The following is a 23576-nucleotide window of genomic DNA, read 5'->3' on the forward strand; positions in this document are numbered from 1 at the left end:
ATAATCATCCATAATTACATGGGAAAACATATTGTTAAGGCTAACTTGCTAGTAGTTCACATTAGTATTGGATTAGTAACATGGATAAGTTTCATCCTTCCATTTTGTCACTCACTTTCCTGTTCCAATTTCTTTTTCAATTTCACTGGCTATAAATCTTCTACAAGAAATATATTTATGTTTCTGCACTTGGTGCTCATCTTTTATCTGAAAGTGTGTACATGTGCTTAGATTCAAATGAAAATTTATGGATGGAGAAGCATAAAAAACGTTGATCAATAAATGTAATTATATTGTCTTATAATCAGCAATATCTCTCAATATTATCATACTTTCTATTGCAGGTTATGTAAGATTACGGAGCATCAACATGCCTAACAAGCAACGCCGTATGTCATATGATGTCATTGACAGTGGGAAGTCCGAGGAGCCAATATACGCAGAACACAATGATGTCTTAATAACTGAAAGAAATGATACAAGACAAACAGATATTGAGAACCACCCTCCTCCTCTTCCTCCTTTTCCACAGTCTCTACCTCTAGAAGTTGAAGATGAAACAATAAGTGAGACCAGTGCAAGTCATGATCAGTCAGCAGCTCTCACACCTGGTGAGCAAGTACTACAAGATTTGGAAAAACGGATTGAAGGTTTTCCAAATGCATCATTGGATACAAAACCAGAATTTTCTCATGTCCTACCACTACTTGAAGTTACAGAGACCACTAAGTTGAGATACCAACATGTTCTTGGTCCTCAGAATCCTGAACAAGTCTCTTCAGAAGTTGAGAACAGAACATCAGCACGTAGACCCAGCGGCACAGGGCGACCACTGCAGTACCGCCTACTACCCAGCACAAACATGAAACCTGCAAAATCACTTTCTGATTTAGACCACATAGGACAGAAACCAAATCGAACCAGATTGAGCCCACCCAGCAGTGAAAGCTCTGGTTATAAATCGATATCTCCACATCGTAGCAATCCAAGCAGCAGAGGAAGTGAATCAGATTACGGATACAGCACCATAACAGAACTGAAAACACCAAGGCCCGTTAATACACGTCGTTTAGGGCACATGCCAGAACAGACTTGTGGTATTCCAAGTGAATGTTTCATCAGAGTTGAAGTGCGAACAATTCAGACTGGGACTTACGATGACAGTGACTCTGAAAGTGATGGAATATACAGCAAGTCACATAATCCTCCACAACGAAGCAGGAAACTTTATGATGAGTTTTATTATTTGAATTCAACAATGTACATGGCAAGTTTTGCAGATATATTTGTTGAAAGAATATCAGAAACACTAGGATTCACAGCAGAGAATGTGGAACTAGCAGAAATGCAAGGTGATAAAATTTACTGTGATACAGTTAAAAGCATAACAGAGAAAATAAAAATGAAGGTGCGAATGGACATTACACCTTCCATACACTGCAAATCATGGCCAGTGCAGGCTCTTGAGTGGCACCTGCGTAACCGAGTCTGTATACTTGACAGGAGCCAAAACTTGAAGTACACATGGCCAACTAGTGAAATGATAACAAATGTTAAGCGAATGGGTTACCATATTTTGCCTATAGGTTACACACCAACTCATGGTTCTAACAAAGAGAGTCACATAGAGTGGCAGATTGCCTTTCCAGAAGCTGAAAACTACTTAGAACAGTATCTTTCACATCCACAAATCTTTTGTTATTTGTTTACTTTAGCACTGCAAAAGAATTTTCTCGACCCACTAGTTAAGTCTGAACTAAAATTACTGCCTGCACATATTCGGTCAGTACTCTTCTGGGAATGTGAGAAAAATTACGCTATCTGGAAGGAAGACAGGCTTGGTGAATCACTTCTACGACTACTAACAGCAGTTTATGACTGTCTCAAAAGGCGGCGACTTCCAGATTATTTTCTCAAGAGTCATAATAAATTTGAAAGCATACCAGGTAGAAACTTGTCAAAAATTCAGGAGAAATTGCATTCCATCATGGAAAATCCTGTTAAATATGCACTCATTGCTGCTCGTAACTTATACTACATTTCTAAAGACCAGGATACATTCTACCCCAAATTTGATTTTGAAAAGCTCGACAAAATAATTTCAGCAGAAAACTATGCAAAACTTCTTAATCCTTTACTTGCCCAACCACCTAAACCACAAAAACTAGTGCCAGAGGAAGATACCTCAGAAGAAGAGGAAGACGATGAAGGGTATGACCTTGACCGTCAATGGCATAAAGATGCACATAGGGACATTGAAGCCAAGAAGGCTGCACGCAGAATAACAAAAGCACCAAAAACTGTCGCAGAAACAATCAATGTTTCGGTAAGTTGACAAATACCAAACCAAGCAGTGACACCAATTCACAGGTCATGCACATGCATAATCACATTATGTATTTTTTGACTGTGTGTAATCATGTTACTTGTCCATCCATGTTATTTATTTACTTGACAAAACTGGTTTTGCTTTTGCTGACTGTGCTGAGGATACAAATTAATATGTCAACCCCAGAGGAACTCAAGACATTATCTTGGGACATTTCTGATAATGAAGAGTTGTGTAAGTTTATCAAGATACTTAATAATTCGAAATGTTTATCAGCTTTGAAACTTTCTGGCAGATTAAAACTGATTACCAGTATGAGGGAATGTTGTTGACACAATGACAATATGAGGAATCAGTTAGATCACTCTGACACACGTTTCTGTTTGCCGTGTAGCTTCTTGCAGCATAATCATGACAAAGGGAAAGATCCATTATGGCTTGAAATTCTAATGTCCCAAGTTGTGATGGCTGCCTGCATTCATTTCACTCTTTCTTGTGCAAGCAACTACTTTGCTAATTTATAAGCTAACACTGGCAATGCTGACTTTGATGCCATGTTGATGCTGGCATTCACAACCACCCTTATAAAAATGGAGAAAAATACTAGCCATTTCAAAATCAATGTTGGGGTTTCAAGACTTTTAGCATTTATTACATTCAGCTTACAATTAAGAATACATCAAATGAAAAAGCAACTCTAATGCTGTTGTCAGGATACTTGTCCACTTGCACTGTTTTCTGTGTGACCAGTGAACAGAAATCTGTGTGTTTACAGTTTGCAAGGACTGAATCTGTAGTTACAGTGCAATGTGTGTTCCATACTAAGTTCCATTGTAATTCTCCAAGTGATAACATCCATAGACGGTATCATGTGTTTGAAGACACTGGCTGTCTTTGCAAAGGGAAGAGTATTTGATGACTAAGAGTGAGTGAAGAATGTGTTGAATGAGTGAGAAAGTCTTTCACACATAGCCCCAACAAACCAGTTTGGAAGGCTAGCCACGAATTAGCAATTTACAACTACGTACCTGTTGCCTGCAGTTGCTACAAACTCTAAATCCTACATACTATGGTTTATGTGCCAACTTTGCAAACAATATGCTGATGCACTGTGTCATCTTCAGTGATGAATCGTTATTTCCCTAAGTGGAAATGTGAATACACATTATGTGCACATATAAAGATCAGGAAATCCCAACAAGATTGTACAGCTGCAACAGGACTCCCCTAAATTGAACATTTTTTTGTATCATATCGCGGTGGAAAGTTTATGGGCCTTTCTTTTTCTGTGAATCAACTGTAACTGGTGTTCCTTATCTTAATGCACTAGAATCACAGCCTTTTCCTAAATTGGAATACTGAATCACGAAACATTATTTGGCAACAAGATGGTGTACTGCTTTGCTGGCACAACTCGGTAAACATCTGGTTAAATAATGTTGTACCCAACCATTGGATTGGCCCCAAGATGCCAAATGGCGGAGCTCACTCTGCATGACCTCCACATTCATCTGATCTGACATCATGTGATTTTTACCTTTGGGGGTTCATAAAGGATCTTGTGTATGTGCCTCCACTACCAACTGTTCTACCAGATTTAAAGAAAAGGACTGAAGCAGTTGTTGCAACAATTACTCCAGGCACATTGGTCAGGGTTTTGGGAGAAGTCCCCAACTGACTTGGCTGCCATGTGCTGAATGGTACTCAAACTGAACACTTAAGAAAAACTGTTTGAGTTGCTCTTTCATTTGAGTTATTATTCATGATTGTAAATTGAATGCAATAAACGCTACGAAGTCCTAAAACCCCAATGTCCAAATTGAAGTACCCATACTTACATCATTTCCCAGTCTTCCCTGATGAAATGCTCACCAATTGGTCTCCTCTTTTTTCATCCACTTCAAACAGACCAAGATCCAGTATTTTATACATTACTTCAACTCATCCTTTATCAAATCTGTAGTCTAGCAATCATCTTCTGCTGACTTAACTGTGTATGTACATCACACTTGTCTGGCATTTCCAAGTATAAAATGTGGTGTCCACCATGGAATGGACATTTCCCTTTTCTTTAATGTTAGATTTACCAGATATTTCAACCAGTTGTGTGGTAGGATGGATACATTAACAGAAGATGGCTTCTGAAGCATAATCCGCTGACCATTAGTAAAATCCTTAATGCAAGAACAGTCACTCACTCCATAGTCTTAAAACACTGTGCTATAGGGTAAACGGGGAAATTAATGAAATGCTTTGTTACAACATAAGAATGATTTGTATTTTAAGTAAGCTACTTAAAACAATGATATGTGGTACTGGTGCATAGCTTAATTACAAGTATGTTGAAAGCTACTCTCGCAAAGCTATCAAAGTAGAAAATGGATTTAATTGGCAGCTAAATAAATTGATAGCAGACAAAGAGAGAGAGATTTTTAGGACTTCACATTAAATTTAATGTGCATCTTGCACATTCAAGTGCATCAATGTGTAAATAACTTTTGCACATTTTTTGCTTACCTTTCTCAAATCTACATAAAGCAATTTAATTTTTAATTACTTTGTACTTACCCCTTCACAACCACAATCATGATAGCTTTGGATTAAATGTCCTCTACCAAGAGACCAAGATACATGTTCTGTAAAGTTCCATATAACACAGGCCAACGAAAAATTGCTTTTGAAAAACTTTTTTACTTTGATAGCTGATCTTTATAGATTTTTACAAGCTGAATCCAAATCTAGCCTTAATTTTTTTTTATATCACCCATAGTTTTTGAGCCATATGCTTTTTATTATATAGTATAAAAATACTGTGCTATAGGGTAAACGGGGAAATTAATGAAATGCTTTGTTACAACATAAGAATGATTTGTATTTTAAGTAAGCTACTTAAAACAATGATATGTGGTAATAGAGGTTTCACTTGTCAGCTGGAAGTGGTTTGTATTTCCTCTCTCTTTTTTCTTTGAAGCTTCTTGTGTAGCTTTTTCTATAATGAGTCACTTGCTGAACTTCTCGGTGAAGTGACAAACAGTAGTCCATCATGTTGGTGTTCCAGTGGCCTTGGTAGCCTTTTACCATCACTTTAATGTCCTGGTGAAAATGCTCTCCTTGCTCCTCGCTAACATCTCCTATATTGTCTGGGAAGTAATCAAGGTGACTGTTCAAAAAGTGAACTTTCATGCTCATTAAACACCCTAAAGTTTTCAACTTCTTTAACATTTTGGCTGCAAGAGAAACATATTCTGGGTCTCTTTCATGCCCTAAGAACTTTGTAACAACTTGCTTGAATGATACCCATGCTTCTTTCTCATTTAAGGTCAGTGTGGTTTCAAAGTTAACATCAAACATCAATTTTCTAATGTCAAGTCTGACTAACACGCCTTCTTTTAATTTAGCTTCTTAAAGGTGTGGAAACTTTTGGCAGAGATACTTAAAACATGGTCCATCTTTAAGCAAACCCATTACAAAGTGTTTCATTAGGCCTAACTTTATATGTAGAGGTGCTAGGAGTATGTTTTTTAGATCTACAAGGTTTTTGCATAGAATATTCTTCGCACCAGATTTTAAAGACTCCCTCACAGGCAAGTTCTTTCTGCACCAGTGGTGATCCCTAGCCCTACTGTCCCATTCACACAAGAAATATGGAAATTTGGTAACGCCACCTTGCTGACAAGGAGCATGCATGTTACTTTTAGATCACCACATATCGTCCAATCATGAGCAAAATACCCTATTTTATTTAGCACTATTTCTAGGTTTTAATAGCTTTCTTTCATATGTACAGAATGTCCAACAGGTATAGATGCATACATTTTACCAGCCTTTGAACTAGTTCTGGATGAATCAATAAACAGCCTCCAGTCTTCCTTTTCGTATTCAATACCAAACTCATTCATGAGACTGGGAATGTCTGAGCAGTATACTAAATCTTGTTGAGAAAATTGGAAAATTGCTGCTCTCTCTCTTTCTGTACATGTCTATGCTGGTTCCAACTGCCAATAAGTTCCTTTCCTTCAATCTACAGCCAAGCAGTTCAGCTTTTTCTTTCGTTAAGCCCAGATCCCTAACCAAATCGTTACACTTTGAGTAACCAATTTGTGCTCTAGACTTTCTGTATTACAATGGAATTCATCATCTGGTTCATTTAAATCACACTGCACATCAGAAAATACTTTTGTTGGAATAGAATTTAAATCATCTGGTGGTTCAGGAACCGGCAAATCTACACCATGCCCTACTTGTCGGATGGCAGACGGAAGGTTAGGGTAGCTCATTACCTTCTTGTTTTCCGAATTATGACCAGTAATATCAACACTGCAAAAGTAGATATCATCAGAATTATTTCTTGGCTCCTTCCATATCATAGGAGCAACAGATCTAAAGGCTTTTTTCTCCTTTTTGGACCATAAAAATAAAAAATAAAGAAAAACAAAAAAACACAAAAAAATAAAGTTGTTATATTAACTTAAGTATGTTGTTAAATTAACCTAATTATGTCATGTATTGGAAAATTCGACTCGTTCCACATCATTATGAAATATCGTATTCATGATCCATGGAACTAGTATTAATCTAATCTAATCTAATCTAATCTTGAACGCACACATAACATACCTTAAGCGGCGCCCAAGATTTATCTTGATCACCAAGTTTAGATCAAAAGTGTAACCTTTTTCACAAAGTCTGTAATGTTTCTTTGGCGTTTTTTAATCACAAATTCACCACAAAAGCAGAGTTTTTACAACCACGATTAGACATCATACTGAGCACATGTACAGGAAACAGCAAAGTGATGTTTGGTTGACAGTGAACAAAACACCATCTGTTAACACAAAAATAGATGGTTCAAATGGCTCTAAGCACTATGGGACTTAACATCCGGGGTCATCAGTCTCCTAGACTTAGAACTACTTAAACCTAACTAACCTAAGGACAGCACACACATCCATGCCCGAGGCAGGATTTGAAACTGCGACCGTAGCAGCAGCGCAGTTCCGGACTGAAGCACCTAGAATCTCTCAGCCACAGCGGCCAGCACAAATATAGAATCGACCTTTTTTAGCTAGCAAATGTTTTTCAGCAGTGCTACCAATGTCATCTACATTCATTACATCTCCTTTTCAAATTATTTTAACTATATAAAAGCTGGTAAATTCTTTTAAAAAATCACTTAATATAATAAATTTAACTGTAAAATGTGAAGAAGTGGTGGGTGATACAATTTTTTAAGCATCATATTTGGATTTTCCACCCTAAAAAAACCACAAGAATAAGGTATTTTCAGCAAAAAAGGTTTTCCATTGTTGGCCTATGTAATTAATTTGCTCTTTACACAGCAGCAGCCTGTGTCAGATTTTGACAAAATAGCACTCACATTTAAATCTTACTCTGTGTATAAGGTCTAGGTGACTGTGACATGTTTTCAGCAGCTGTCACTGTATATATCATACTGATTAGCAAATTATTAGTTTTTTTTTATCTGAGATAATTTATAATATCAGAATTTCTAAATATATGGAAGTGCTCATATTCACTGCTTTGATGTCTTCTGCAACTATATCCCAATAACCTGTAATAATCACTCACAAAGACACTTCACAAATTTTAATGCTATTTCAGATGATCATTTCATAATATGAAGGACTTATGTAACCTCAACCTAAAACTAATTTTTATTCATTTATTTTTTTGCAGATACATCCTCAAAAGAATGATCCAATGAGGAGTAAATTAGTACTGGAGTTATTCATCCCTCATTTTATTGAGATGGCCAACTACAGCAACAAATACAGATCACATCAGCAGGCTATATTTTATCTCAAACATGCTGAACGGCTTACAAGACTGCTTGCTGAACAACCAGCAGCTAACAAGACAGATATTGAAATGCTTATGACACAGATCAAGTCAGCACAACAGGCCACGAGAGCTAGTGAGAGATACAGCCTGAAGCTATTGTGGCCTACCACTAAACCACCTAATGAAAGTAGCACAGACAAGTCACCAACATTCCCAAGAAGACGGACAACACAGGAGATAACAATTGTAGATGTGCATCAAAGACCAAAGCGTGTTGTATCAATTGAACTACCAAACGATGTTTCTGAATCCATTGATCTGTAGAAATCTGAACTATTGGCAATTTTTTCTTAACATCTATGTTAAGATGTTTTACAATTGTTATATTTAAAAAAATTCCCCTCTGTCCTGTTAGTGGTATTGCCTATGCAGTAAATAATCTGTGATAATTTTGTAATATTGTAGGCAAGCAATCCAACAGAGGAAAATGACAGTATGAAAATCTCCAAATGTTTGTGCTTTATGACACACTCATTTGTTCATAAAAAAAATACCTTCTTCAGTTCTAATAACATTAATTTAGAAATTTATTTTGTTTACAGAATTCATTACTTCCTAATAGGATAGTAGCTCACATATATGCTAGAGTCCAAGAAAAGTGTTTTTATAGGCTTAGAATGTAGTCACTGTATTCCATTTATAATTTATATTAACCTTTAACTGTGTACTGTTATTTCAGAGAGAACTGTGCACTTTTGCCAAGAACTCAAATACAGTGACAAAAGTAATTAGTAGGACTTAGTATCATAAGAATCTCATTAAATCATTACTATATATATATATTTCTTAAATATGATCATTTGTACTTACATCTACACCATGTTCCATGTAGAAGTCGGCTGTTCCCATACTAGCATAGAGTTTGTAACCCATATTCTGGAGAGCCTGGACACTGGGTAATAGCTCCATTTTGTGCTGAAAATAAATATAGACTATTGTTTCTCTATTGTAAATACTCGAAAATAAACAGATTAGTTCATTTACACTTATTTTTGTGTTTGTTGTTATAGTTCCTTCAAACTCAATGAAGTGCAGCTATTATTCACAGAATTCTCTCTGCTTTACTCAGTTCATATAACATTTGAAAACATTCTTGCAAACACTTTTATGTGGAACAATTCAGATAACTGGAAATGAAGGTAGGGGCAGGGAGGAGAGGAGGCACAATCTTTGACAAACTAGTCAAGATTTTATAAAGATAATGAGACTTACCAAACAAAAGTGCTGGCAGGTCGATAGACACACAAACAAACACAGACATACACACAAAATTCTAGCTTTCGCAACCAACGGTTGCTTCATCAGGAAAGAGGGAAGGAGAGGGAAAGACGAAAGGATGTGGGTTTTAAGGGAGAGGGTAAGGAGTCATTCCAATCCCGGGAGCGGAAAGACTTACCTTAGGGGGAAAAAATGACAGGTATACACTCGCATACACACACATTTCGATCCACACATACACAGACACAAGCAGTCTGCTTGTGTCTGTGTGTGTATGTGCGGATGGATGTGTGTGTGTGTATGCGAGTGTATACCTGTCCTTTTTCCCCCCTAAGGTAAGTCTTTCCGCTCCCAGGATTGGAATGACTCCTTACCCTCTCCCTTAAAACCCACATCCTTTCGTCTTTCCCTGCCCTTCCCTCTTTACTGATGAAGCAACCGTTGGTTGCGAAAGCTAGAATTTTGTGTGTATGTTTGTGTGTCTATTGACCTGCCAGCACTTTTGTTTGGTAAGTCTCATTATCTTTGTTTTTAGATATATTTTTCCCACGTGGAATGTTTCCCTCTATTATAGTCAAGATTTTAATAAGAAATGGAGTTTTATCCTGAGTTCTTAGGGCTGGGAATAAAGGAAAATAGTCAAGGAACATAAAAAGTCTGGAGGATGAATGTGGATCTGGTTTAACTGAAGCATGGTTAAGGAGGGTGCGCACGCGCGTACATGTGCACACCTGTAAGAGCTCGCGCACACGTGCACGAGACCAAATGTAGAAATTGTTCATGGATGTTACTTATCAGTTTCATAATGCTGACTGTGTGTTTATGTCTGGAAGACTTCTTATGTTTTGTTGTTATATTACTGCAGGAAAGGAACACTTGTAGCACTGAAATGAACCTTGGTCAAAAATTTGAGAACATTTAAGTTCAATAACATATGGCAACTTATTAGTTAAAAACAATAACTCAGAGCTAAGCACACAGGAATTTATCGACAAAAATTTAAAAATTAAAAGAGAATTTTCTCTCACTGAAAGGAACTAAGGATACCCTCATTTAATACTGTTCAAACCGGATCATTTTCACTTTGTGTATATTTCCTGCACCATGGACCCTTAGCAAATTTTGTTACTGGGACAGGCAATAATTTGCTCTTGACTGATTGTCCTCTGAGGGAAGTATTAGCCTGTAACAGTCGAGTGGCAGACAGGAACATATTGATACTGCTTACTACAGCTCAACTATGAAACTTGTCAACAGTTCACAAGGACAAGGAAAGTAGCTGCTGACGAAAACTAATGTAGGTGTACCATTAATAAAGACTTACTGAAACTCAAGTTTAGATGCAAACAATTGCAGTTTAAGTAGCACACAAGTCTTAATTGCATTGTCAGTCATTTCTGCTGAACTCAGTGCAATTTTATTTGTGAGGCAACAAGAGTGTATTTCATCATTTCATTTATACAATCCTGACTTCTGTTGCCAATTTCTGTTTTGTGAAATCAGAGTCAAGAACCTGGAACTTGGCACTTTTGTTTGACAAATAATACCTTGAAGCTGCCCACAGAAAGAAGTATTGCATTCTTAGGGATTTGGAACCCAGTGCTCAGCATGGCTTTCAAGTATGCCTCATATCTGTTTTCACCAAAGCAAGCCACTTCCCCAGTTGAAGCCATCTCAACACCCAACATAACATCTGCACCTGAAATACAACAACACATTCTGTCAAGGCATCTGACCTCTGCATACACTTAAATATTTAAATTAAAGTTAAAAATACATACACACAGGTTACTAGGAATAAGTTTGATACATGTAATGCTCAGTTAACACAAGTCTGTGCTAATATTAATTTACAGTTTCTAATCAGCATTCTGAATGAAAGATTCTACAAAATATGAAACTTCCTGGCAGATTAAAACTGTGCGCCGGACCGAACTCAGGAGAGCTTCTGTAAAGTTTGGAAGGTAGGAGACGAGGTACTGGCAGAAGTAAAGCTGTGAGGACGGGGCGTGAGTCGTGCTTGGGTAGCTCAGTTGGTTAGAGCACTTGCCCGCGAAAGGCAAAGGTCCCAAGTTCGAATCTCGGTCCGGCACACAGTTTTAATCTGCCAGGAAGTTTCATATCAGCGCACACTCCACTGCAGAGTGAAAATTTCATTTTGTACAAAATATGCCTTTTCCAGTGTGGTCAATAAACCAAATTATAAATCTATCAGTGGTATTTTATACAAACTACAATCACCCACACTGAAAATAGTTATTGCTATTCCTGTCACTGCATGCATATAAAGAAGCTATGGAACTATTGTATGGCATTGACAGCAGACAACTTTAACAGCTCCCTTAAGATCTTTTTTCCCAATGATATGATACTGTGCCAGTAATATGTTGTTTGTGTGCAAAATAGTAACAGCATAATTTAATCATAATTTACACTTGGTTTGAGAATAATGAAAGGAGGCTGTATATGTGAAACAGACCTGGAGGCAACAGAAGGTTTCAAATTCATTGTATACTGGTAAGAGAGAGATTCCAGAATCAGAATTTAAATTGTAAGACATTTCCAGGCGCAGATGAGGACTCTGACCACAATTTATTGGTTATGAACCATAGATTAAAACTGAAGGAATTGCAAAAAGGTATGAAATTAAGGAGATGGGATCTACATAAGTTAAAACATAGAAAGGTTACTGAGAGATTCAGAGGGAGCATGAGTCAATATCTGACTAGAACAGGGGAAAAGAATATGGAAGAAGATGATTGGGTAGCTTTGGGAAATGACAGTGAAGGCAGCAGGGGATCAAATAGGTAAATGAAGCAGGTGAAGGAATACAGACATCTAAAAATTGAGACTGACAGGAAGAGCAAAATAGCTAAGCATGAATTGCACAAATGTAAGGATTCAGAAGCATATAGCACTAGGGTCTTTGGAGAACAGAGAAGCATCTGCACGAATATCAATAGGTCAGATGGAAAACCAGTCCTAAGCAAAAAGAGAAAGCTGAATGGTGGAAGGAGTATATAGAGGGTCTACACAAGAGAGAACAACTGGAAGCAATATTTTACAGAAATGGAAGAGGACTTGATTGAAAATGAGATGGGAGATATGATACTGCAAGAAGAATTTGACAGAGCACTCAAAGACCTGAGATGAAACAAGGCCCTGGGAGTTGTTGACATTCCGACAGAACTACTGATAGCCTTGACAGAGCCAGCCACAACAAAACTTTTCTGTTTGGTGTGAAAGACGTATGAGATGGGCTAAATACCCTTGGACTTAAAGAAGCATGTAATAATTTCAGTTCCAAAGAAATCAGTTGCTGACAGCGTGAAAACTACTGAACTATCAGTTTAATAACTCATTGCTGCAAAATACTAACACAAATTCTTTACAGACGAATGGAAAAACTGGTAGAAGCCTAGCTCGGGGAAGATCAGTTTGGATTCCGTAAAAATGTTGGAATACGTGAGGCAACACCGACCCTACAACTTCTCTTAGACTATAGGTTAAAGAAAGGCAGACTTACATTTATAGCATTTGTAAACTTAGAGGAAACTTTTGACAGTGCTGACTGGAACACACTCTCTGAAATTATGAAGGTAGCAGAGGTAAAATACTGGGAGTGAAAGGCTATTTAGAACTTGTACAGAAACCAGATGACAGTTATAGGAGTTGAGGGTCATGAAAAGGAAGCAGTGGTTAAGAAGGGAGTGAGACAGTGTTGCAGCCTATCTGCACTGTTATTACATCTGTCACTGAGCATGGAATAAAGGAAACGAAGAAACATTTAGAGTAGGAATTGAAGTTCAGGGGGGAGAAATAAAAACTTTGAGGTCCACCAATGTCATTGTAATTTTGTCAGAGACAGCAAAGAACTAGGAAGAGCAGTTTAACATAATGGAAGTGTCTTGAAAGCAGGATGTAAAATGAACAACAACAGCAGCAGCAAAACAAGGATAATGGGATGTAGTCAAATTAAATCAGGTGATGGAGGAATTAGACCAGGAAACGAGACACACAAAAGTAAAGAGGATATAAAATATAGATTGGCAATGACAATAAAAGCATTTCCATTGAAGAGAAATTTATTAACACTGAGTATAGATTTAAGTGTTAGGAAGTCTTTTCCGAAGCTATTTGTCAAGTTGTAGCCACATGTGGAAGTGAAACATGGACAACAAACAGTTCAGATGAGAAGACAATAGAAACTTTTGAAATGTGGTGCTACAGAAGAATGCTAAAGATTAGATGGGTAGATCACTTAACCAATGAGGAGGTACTGAATAGAATTGGGGAGTCAAGAAATTTGTGGCACAGCTTAACTCAAAGGAGACATCAAGCAATAGCCAATTTAGTATTGGTGGGGAAGTTGGGGGGGGGGGGGGGGGTGGTAGAAATCTTAGAGGTGAACAAGAGATGAATACAGCAAGCAGATTCAGAAGGATGTAGGTTGCAGTAGTTATTCAGAGTTGGAGAAGCTTGCACAGTGACATGGAGAGCTGCATCAAACTAGTCTTTGGACAGAAGACCACAACAATAGCAACATCTGCCTGAAGTTCATAGATCCATACAACATCTGCATAAAAGATTTAAGAGCAGTTAACAACAGTTGCCTTTGAAGTCTACATGCAGCTGAACAGTCTCACTTTTTGATATTTATTGGGACTCTAGAATCAACCTGATATTCATCTCTGTTAAAACATGTGTGGCGTAAGTAGTCTTCGTAGTTTACAAATAATGTAATTTTTTGTGATACAAAGCCAGTTGTACATGCTTTGACATTTATGTAGCAATTTATTGTAGTGAATAAACAGAGCAAAATGTGTAACTAGAACAAATATTTTTGAAAGAAGTAGTTTTTCCCTCCATTGAACATAGTTTTGATTTGCTGTAACTTAAGTGTCACTACACACATACAGTCTTTAGTTTCTTCACTTCTATCATCTTTAAAAGATTGAAAATAGATTTAAGTATGAGAGTTTAACAAATAAACTGCATTAAGTGACACTAGCTATTCATTTAATTTTTGTTGTGTGTAGGGCTGATACAAGTGCACTTTTTTTCAAAGATTCTGCAAGACGCATCAGTTTAAAAATATTGTCATTAATAGTGGATATAAGAAAAACTGGGAATGATACAACAATACCCTTCGAAAATATACTGATGAATGTAAAGCATTTTAAGAATTTTCTTGACACCACTATCACAGTGATGAATTTACTAGAAGATGACTTTTAGACTTTCTATACTAATTTTATTAGTTCATAACTAGTTTCAAATGTCAAATCGTCAAAACAATAAGATAGCATTTCTTAATCAACACAAATAGGAGATGCAAATTTAAAGACATTGCTATTTCAAAATGTATGGCATAGTTCTATATTGCATGATCACAAAATTGTTTGAGAATGGCCATTGAGGCTTAAACTAGTTGTAAACTAGTAACATTATTATAACGAAAGTGGATATTTCTACCTGCTTTTAAGAACATTGTAAAGTTTGATTCTGTTTTTTACATGACTGAATAAAGAAGATATTCTACTGAAATTGACATGATAGACACAGGAAGGGAAGAAACTGTGTAAAAAAAAAAAAGTTTAAAGGTGAAAAATACAGGTTATGGAATGGCAGATTAATGACAGAGCTACTAATTAAATAAATTTGAAATGACAGGCCTGAGAAGCTTTGTTACTAAATCTTGAGCTTTTAACAGTTCCTAATCCATGGTTGCAACAAAAGTTCTACTTCTCTATTGTGTCTACATTAAAGTTTCCTACCTGCCAACCGGGAGAAGGAAAATTGTGGCACTTTGACACCAACTTTGCCACATCCTCTTAACACATCAACAGGCTCTACTTGTTCTCCTATGATTACTCGAGTTGCCATGGCCACAAAATCGTAGTCCAATGTTTTAGATACAAATGGAAATGACCTTGAAACTCTAACATTGCATTCTATTACTTTCAGCTCATTGTCCTGAAATTAAACAAAGAAAGACTAAGCCATGAACAACAATCTGAATAGGAAGAATGTAAGATCAAAATGTTTAAAAGCATACCTTTGCTATGAGTTGCATGTTAAATGGTCCAGTAACCTCAAGAGAACCAGCAACTGAGCGCGCTATATTCATTATTTTAGACAGTGTCTGAGGATTTATATCTTGAGGTGGTGTAACAAGTGTTGCATCACCAGAATGGACACCAGCATTTTCCACATGTTCAGATACTGCAAGGCATAGGATGATACCATCATATGCAACACCATCAACATCAATCTCCTGTTAAATAATAATAAGATTGTAATACGCTTTGTCCCAGGATTTCATGCAGATGCAAAATAACTATCTCAATTCAACCCTTCAAATACAGCCTCTAATTGCTTCAGTACCTATCAGCATTCTTCCAGTCACTGTGAAGATTCCACAAAAAATACAAGTGAGTAAAATAATGTACACACACTTCACTTTACAGTATAACTCTAAGAATGAGGGAATGATGATTAGGTGATTGTGTCATAGAAAATATTGGCTGATCCATGTGGCCGTAACGGCACTAAATAGTTTGTATGTTGACAGTAAAATGATCGTGCAAATTTACTGATTTGTGCAGCATACTCATTTTGTGGTAATCTCATCTAAGCAGATAACCAGGTCTGGAAATAAGCTCTCAACAAGCTTGATACAGCCAATAGCCCTGACTTGTAGAAATGAGTTGAACACAGTGTTTGACCATTTCACATACTTCTGACTGAAATAAACAACCTTTTGATTATGGGGACACTGTTACCCACAAAGGTCATGTTTAGGTGCTACTTACATCATTTAGACCTCTTTGTGCATTATCTGGGAGTGATTCTAGGCGAGAAACAACTGCATCACCACTAAAATGTGGATGCTTATTTTATAGTAGTTAATGAACAGAATTAAGGGATGAGAATGGGATTTTCCTAGCTTGTTTCACTTCTAGCTTTTCCCCCACTGTTATATGAAGACAGCTACAGAGAACTAGTTGGACTAGGAGCACTTTATGAAGAAAATTAAAATGGCATACATCGTCAGTTCAGTAGTAAACATGAGATAGAAATTACAGAAGAACGAAGAGAAAGTACATATGTGCTAATCTTAAAACACAACATACACCCTTATAATTACATGTAAGACTAATGTTATTAATGAGGAATCGAGAAGAAATCTTGGGGAACACATTTTTGCCCATATCCCACTTACACGGGGTTTCCTTGATGGAATGTTTCAGTGTGACATACTTTTTGCATCATTTGTGTTCATTGTTGTACTGTTGTATCATCAAGGCAACTCAGAAAATATAAATTGGGTAGTTAGTTATATGCTCATTAGTTTTACTATGGCTGGTCACTGTCCGCATCTAACCGAAAATTTAGCATTTTGTTCTGGTGAGGGTACACAGGCTCAATATGTTTTAAGAATGAAAACAAATACAATCCAGTGGTGTACTCTGTGTCACGTATCTGAGCTTACACGCACATATGAGAATGATGTGTGCCATTACATATGTGCTGGCTATTTAGTCAAATATGATGTGAAACTTGAGGCATGTGATAAGTACTGGTGATTGAAATTAACTAATAGCAGAGAGAATAAATAGATACAGCCTGCTTGAGCCATGTTTTTGTTGTTAGAACAAAGTAATGCATCATCTGGGATTCCTATGTAAATAACACTCAGTAAATGATGTTTAAGAAGTTACAGTACATCAGAAGCAGAAAGGAATATATACGATGGATAGTATATTTCAATACAGATCCAAGCTGATCGTGTTCTCAGCGTCAGAAAAAAAAATTAAATTTGGCTGCTGTGTAAGTTAAAAGAGAAAGAGCAAGATGAGGTGTGTAAGAAAAGTAATGAGATTGATTTTTTTATCTACCAAGTTTTTTTTTCCCAGACAACAATATTGTCTCCTTCAAAGTAGATCCCATCAGTAGCTACACACTGGCAAAGATGTCATCCCCAGTCTTGATAGCAGTGCTGCAAGGTGTCAAATGGTAGCGCCCTCGACCTGTGTCACATTCTTTTGAATGTTCTCCAGACTTCCAAAATTATGTCCTTTTAAGACATTTTTCTATTTCAGTAAGAGACGAAGTCAGAAGGACTCTGATCAGGTGAATAGAGACCCTTTTGAACAACAGGAATCCCTTTTGATGTTGTGTGGTATAGGTTATACAATACCTACTTATCTGCGATGTCTAGACTCACTCAATTCACCATTTTTCTAAACCTTTCAAGGGCATCTTTGTAAAACTCTTTGCTGACTGTTTGCTCTGGAGGAACAAATTCTTTGTGCACGATACCTCTACTGTCCAAAAATGTAATCAGCATTGTTTTGATCTTTGACTTGCTCATTTGAGTTTTTTTTGGTCAAGGAGATGTCTCAGAGTGGCACTCCTCACTTTGCCCTTAGTTAGCCATTTTGTCTCGGAATCGTAATAAAAAATCCAGGATTAATCATCTGTGATCACATGACTGAATGATTTGTGGTCATTGGCAATCCTCTTAAGGAGATCAATGCACACATGTCTTTGGATGTCCTCCTGCTCAGTTGTGAGGTTTTTTGGCACAAACCTTTCACATGTGCAAAACTTGGGTCAAAATGCAATGTTTGGTGAAAGTGTTTGCGTAACAGTTAACCCACCATCCTTATTGTTGAACATTGGTCTGATCTCTCAAGAGCATGCACGTATTTGACATTTTCATCCGTTTTTGAAGCTGGATGTCTGCCTTGGCAAGGTTCATCTCCAACATGTTCGCAGCCTTCCAGAAATAATTTCTGCCAGTGAAGGACTTGTGCTCTTGATATAGAATGCTCCCTGTGGACCTATTTCAACTTTTCAAAGGTCACACGTGCAGATTCCCCAAGTCTTGTGTTAAATTTAATGGTGTAACTTTGATCTAAATTGCACTGTTCTATAACCGTGACCACAACAAAAAGACACAATTTCACTGATGCCACTCTAAAAAATCACATGAATGCTGCACAGAGCTGAAACTATGACTGAGCATCTGGTAGGGTGGAATAAACCAGTCTACACAAGTAGAACACATCACTGCCAGATAACCTGCAATGTTGTCAGTCTCATTACTCTTCTTACACACCTTGCAATTACACTCAGGTCAAATGTTGAGAAGGGAAGCAGTGATTTGCCAAAAACAAGGTATCCTGTCACACATGATCACCCAAAGAAGCCCTTTTTTAGTTGTTAATCCTAAGACTCTCAGCAGTTAACTGGTATATGGCAGTTTACTGGTATACACCTAATAGTGTGTGGTACCAATGTCCAGTCCCCCTTTCCCTGGTCCTTTTACAAATGGCTTGTGGTAAGAATAATTCTCAGTAAACCTCTGTATTAGCTCTAATTCCTTGACTTTTCTCACTGTGGTCATTTCGCGAGATTTATATGGGAGGAAGTAACACATTGCCCAACACTTCCCAGAACATATTTTCATGGAATCTGAATAGTAAATTCCCCACAATACATAATCCCTCTCCTGCAGCACTTGCCACCAGAGAGCACTGTGATACTCTCGTTCTGGCTAAATAATTCTGACATGAAATTTGCTGCTCCTCATTGGTTCTTGCCTCTCTCCAATTAATCCTACCTGCTAAGTATTCCAGATAGAGGAACAAAACTCATGAATCAGTCAAGTGTTTTGTAAGCCACTTCTTATGAGATTTAACATTTCCTTAATATTCTTCATATGAATCTCAGACTTTGGTCTCCTCTTCCTGCCTCTAGTTACATGTTGTCATTCCATTTTAAGATGCTCTGGATGGTCATTCCTATGTATTTCACAATAATTACTGTTTATAGCGATTTGTCACCAATAGTGTAACTGTACAATAGTGGATTTCTTCTCATATGTGTGAACAAGATGTTACATTTATCTACATTAAGGGTCAACTGCCAGTCCTTGCAACATTTATCTTCCTCTGAAGGTTTTCCTACAGTTCTCTGGTGTTGCTACCTTCTTATAGAAAACTGCAACATCTATAAACAGCCTCTTTGAACTTTTGATATTATCCACTAGAACATTTATGTCTATTGTAAGCAGTTATGATCCTATAACCTGTAACTGAGACATTCCTTAAATACCCTTTACCTCTGTTGATTTTGCTCATTAAAAGCAAAGTTTTGAGTTCAATCTGCAAGAAAGTTTTGAATCCAGTCATAAACTGGTTTGATATTCGATAAACTCATTTTTTCACTAAATGATATAGCTCCACACTATCAAAAGCCTTCCTAAATTCAAGGAACATGGCATCAAGCTGGGAGCCATTGTCTACAGCACTGCGGATCTCAAAGACGAACAGATCAAGCTTGGTTTTCTAAGGTCTCTGTGGAATACGCGTTGATTTTTACAGAGGAGGCTTTCATTCTTGGAAAACATCAATCTGTGATCACAAAACAACTTCCATGAGTCTACAACAAACTGACATCAGCTATGTAGGCCTATGTGCAACTGCATTGTAACACTTCTTGAAACTGGAATGACTTGTGCTTTCTTCCAGTCACTGCATAACAACTGTTACTCCAGTGACCTATGATATATTACTGCTAGAAGGGAAACAAGCCTATCACACAATCTCCGTAGAATCTTACAGGTATCTCATCTGGTCCAGAAGCCTGTCCTCTGGTGTACAATTGTTGCTTTTCCATTCTGCAACGACTTCTGTAGCGGCATTTGTTAGATGTTTCCAAAGAGGTATACATAAGATAAAAAAGGAAGCACTGCACTGCAGCAGAGATACTATTAGATGACAGAGATGTGACTTGTTTTTTTCCTAGTTGACAGAAAAAGAGGAGTCCGTGGTGTGTCTTGATGAAGAGAGGATAACATTTTTATCGCTCTTCCTATTGCAGCAGTTTTGTTAATAATATTGAATTTTGAATTAATCTAAATAAAATGTGTGTGTATTTATTTGACAAACAGTTCATCTCACTATATCAAAATTGAGTTTATTCCATTAGGCGACACGGTCAACAATTAGCAACTTATATGGCAACTCTATTCGAGACGACCATTGCGGCAGAAAGAGGTGGTGAAGTTTCCAACTGAAAAGAAAATACAACTAAGAACATTTAATAATGATTTTCCTAGAAAGTTTATTTTGATATATTAGATGGTGTCTCGTCAGCAGATAGCCATAAAAGCATTTCATTAACTTCCATTTATAACTTCACAGTCAAAGGTCACAAAACATTTACAATTCAGGAACTAATTCATTATCTAGCCCGTAGTAAAAAACATAATAGAATACACTGGTAACCAAACAGAGATCAGATCCTACAATCTCCTGATCATAAGAAAATGTAATGTAATTGTAACTAATTGTTGAAATACTACTTGTATTCTGTCTTTGTTCCAGATATTCGACAACGAGGATACAATGAGAAAAGAAGGATTACCAGTAAAAGTGGGACAAAATTACAAAAACTGAAGAAAATTTTCTACAAAGACAAGTAATTGAACTTTGCAGAATGTGAACATAAGTATGTCAACCAAAGCAGGATCAAGAATATTCCATTGATCACAGCCCGCAATAGCAATATCCTGATGCTTAACCTGCTTAAATCTTTTTTGCAAGCAACAATATTTATGGTACAGATGATTTTTCATTGCAATAGCAAATGAATTTCATACACAACAGTGACATAAAGAGAAGCCATCCTGTTGCAAACATGTATGATGAGTGAAATTTTAACTATTGAGTTTATATTATATTTCAAAAGTCAGTCACAGTGTGTACCTTTTATTGTCAGTCAAAATGGAAGTGTCAATGGGAAAATTAATGCTAATGGTAGTGATTATGAAAATACTGAATCATAATCTAATGTATTAGATAATGAAAATGACAATGCATCACAACAAGGTGGGAAAGTCACAGTTGAACACAATACACAACTGAACTCAGCATCAACAAATGGACAAAAATATGTCAATGAGGTTAATTCACTGTCCTCAATAGGAGATGTCTCTTTTCAAAATAATTTGGATAGAAACGCAACAGACATGTTGTAGTTGTGGTCTTCAGTCCTGAGACTGGTTTGATGCAGCTCTCCATGCTACTCTATCCTGTGCAAGCTTCTTCATCTCCCAGTACCTACTGCAGCCTACATCCTTCTGAATCTGCTTAGTGTATTCATCTCTTGGTCTCCCTCTACATTTCTACCTTCCACGCTGCCCTCCAGTACTAAATTGGTGATCCCTTGATGCCACAGAACATGTCCTATTAACCGATCCCTTCTTCTGGTCAAGTTGTGCCACAAAATCCTCTTCTCCCCAATTCTATTCAATACCTCCTCATTAGTTACGTGGTCTACCCATCTAATCTTCAGCATTCTTCAGTAGCACCACATTTCAAAAGCTTCTATTCTCTTCTTGTCTAAAGTATTTATCGTCCATGTTTCACTTCCATACACTGGATACACTCCATACAAATACTTTCAGAAACGACTTCCTGACACTTAAATCTATACTCAATGTTAACAAATTTCTCTTCTTCAGAAATTCTTTCCTTGCCATTGCCAGTCTACATTTTATATACTCTCTACTTCTACCATCATCAGTTATTCTGCTCCCCAAATAGCAAAACTCCGTTAATACTTTCAGTGTCTCATTTCCTAATCTAATTCCCTCAGCATCACCCGACTTAATTCGACTACATTCCATTATCCTCGTTTTGCATTTGTAGATGTTCATCTTAAACCCTCCTTTCAAGACACTGTCCATTCCGTTCAACTGTTCTTCCAAGTCCTTCACTGTCTCTGACAGAATTACAATGTCATCGGCGAACCTCAAAGTTTTTATTTCTTCTCCATGGATTTTAATACCTACTCCAAATTTTTCTTTTGTTTCCTTTACTGCTTGCTGAATATACAGATTGAATAGCATTGGGGAGAGGCTACAACCCTGTCTCACTCCCTTCCCAACCACTGCTTCCCTTTCATGTCCCTCAGCTCTTATAACTGCCATTTAGTTTCTATACAAATTGTAAATAGCCTATCGCTCCCTGTATTTTACCCCTGCCACCTTCAGAATTTGAAAGAGTATTCCAGTCAACATTGTCAAAAGCTTTCTCTAAGTCTACAAATGCTAGAAATGTAGGTTTGCCTTTTCTTAATCTGTTTTCTAAGATAAGTCGTAAGGTCAGTATTGCCTCACGTGTTCCAACATTTTTACGGAATCCAAATTGATCTTCCCTCAGGTCAGCTTCTACCAGTTTTTCCATTTGTCTGTAAAGAATTTACGTTAGTATTTTGCAGCTGTCACTTATTAAACTGATAGTTCAGTAATTTTCACATCTGTCAAAACCTGCTTTCTTTGGGATTGGAATTATTATATTCTTCTTGAAGTCTGAGGGTATTTAGCCTGTCTAATACATCTTGCTCACCATATGGTAGAGTTTTGTCAGGACTGGCTCTCCCAAGGCTGTCAGTAGTTCCAATGGAATGTTGTCTACTCCCGGGGCCTTGTTTCGACTTGGGTCTTTCAGTGCTCTGTCAAACTCTTCGCACAGCATCATATCTCCCATTTCATCTTCCATTTCCATACTATTGTCCTCAAGAACATCGCCCCCGTATAGACCCTCTATATACTCCTTCCACCTTTCTGCTTTCCCTTCTTTGCTTAGAACTGGGTTTCCATGTGAGCTCTTGATATTCATGCAAGTGCTTCTCTTTTCTCTAAAGGTCTCTCTAATTTTCCTGTAGGCAGTATCTATCCTACCCCTCGTGAGATAAGCCTCTACATCCTTACATTTGTCCTCTAGCCATTTTGCACTTCCTGTCAATCTCACTTTTGAGATGTTTGTATTCCTTTTTGCCTGCTTCACTTACGGCATTTTTGTATTTTCTCCTTTCATCAATTAAATTCAGTATCTCTTCTGTTACCCAAGGATTTCTACTAGCCCTCGTCTTTTTACCTACTTGATCCTCTGCTGCTTTCACTGTTTCATTCCTCAAAGCTACCCACTCTTCTTCTACTGTATTTCTTTTCCCCATTCCTGTCAATTGTTCCCTTATGCTCTCCCTGAAACTCTGTAAAACCTCTGGTTCTTTCAGTTTATCCAGGTCCCATCTCCTTAATTTCCCACCTTTTTGAAGTTTCTTCAGCTTTAATCTACAGTTCATAACC

The 23576-nt window shown here is 37.2% G+C and overlaps 1 protein-coding gene across 1 annotated transcript in view; it reads right to left on the reverse strand.

Moving 5' to 3' along the window:
• Nucleotides 1–23576, reverse strand: part of LOC124606307 (CAD protein) — a 545680-nt gene that overhangs the window by 316339 nt on the left and 205765 nt on the right. Inside the window, exons 16-19 of the mRNA XM_047138292.1 lie at nucleotides 15468–15686; nucleotides 15187–15385; nucleotides 10957–11108; nucleotides 9002–9106 (exon numbers count right to left, since the gene is read on the reverse strand). Of these exons, the coding sequence (XP_046994248.1) occupies nucleotides 9002–9106; nucleotides 10957–11108; nucleotides 15187–15385; nucleotides 15468–15686 (675 nt within the window). The remainder of the gene's footprint in view (nucleotides 1–9001; nucleotides 9107–10956; nucleotides 11109–15186; nucleotides 15386–15467; nucleotides 15687–23576) is intronic.

This window comes from Schistocerca americana, chromosome 1 (genome assembly GCF_021461395.2).
Source record: "Schistocerca americana isolate TAMUIC-IGC-003095 chromosome 1, iqSchAmer2.1, whole genome shotgun sequence".
Classification (NCBI taxonomy): domain Eukaryota; kingdom Metazoa; phylum Arthropoda; class Insecta; order Orthoptera; family Acrididae; genus Schistocerca; species Schistocerca americana.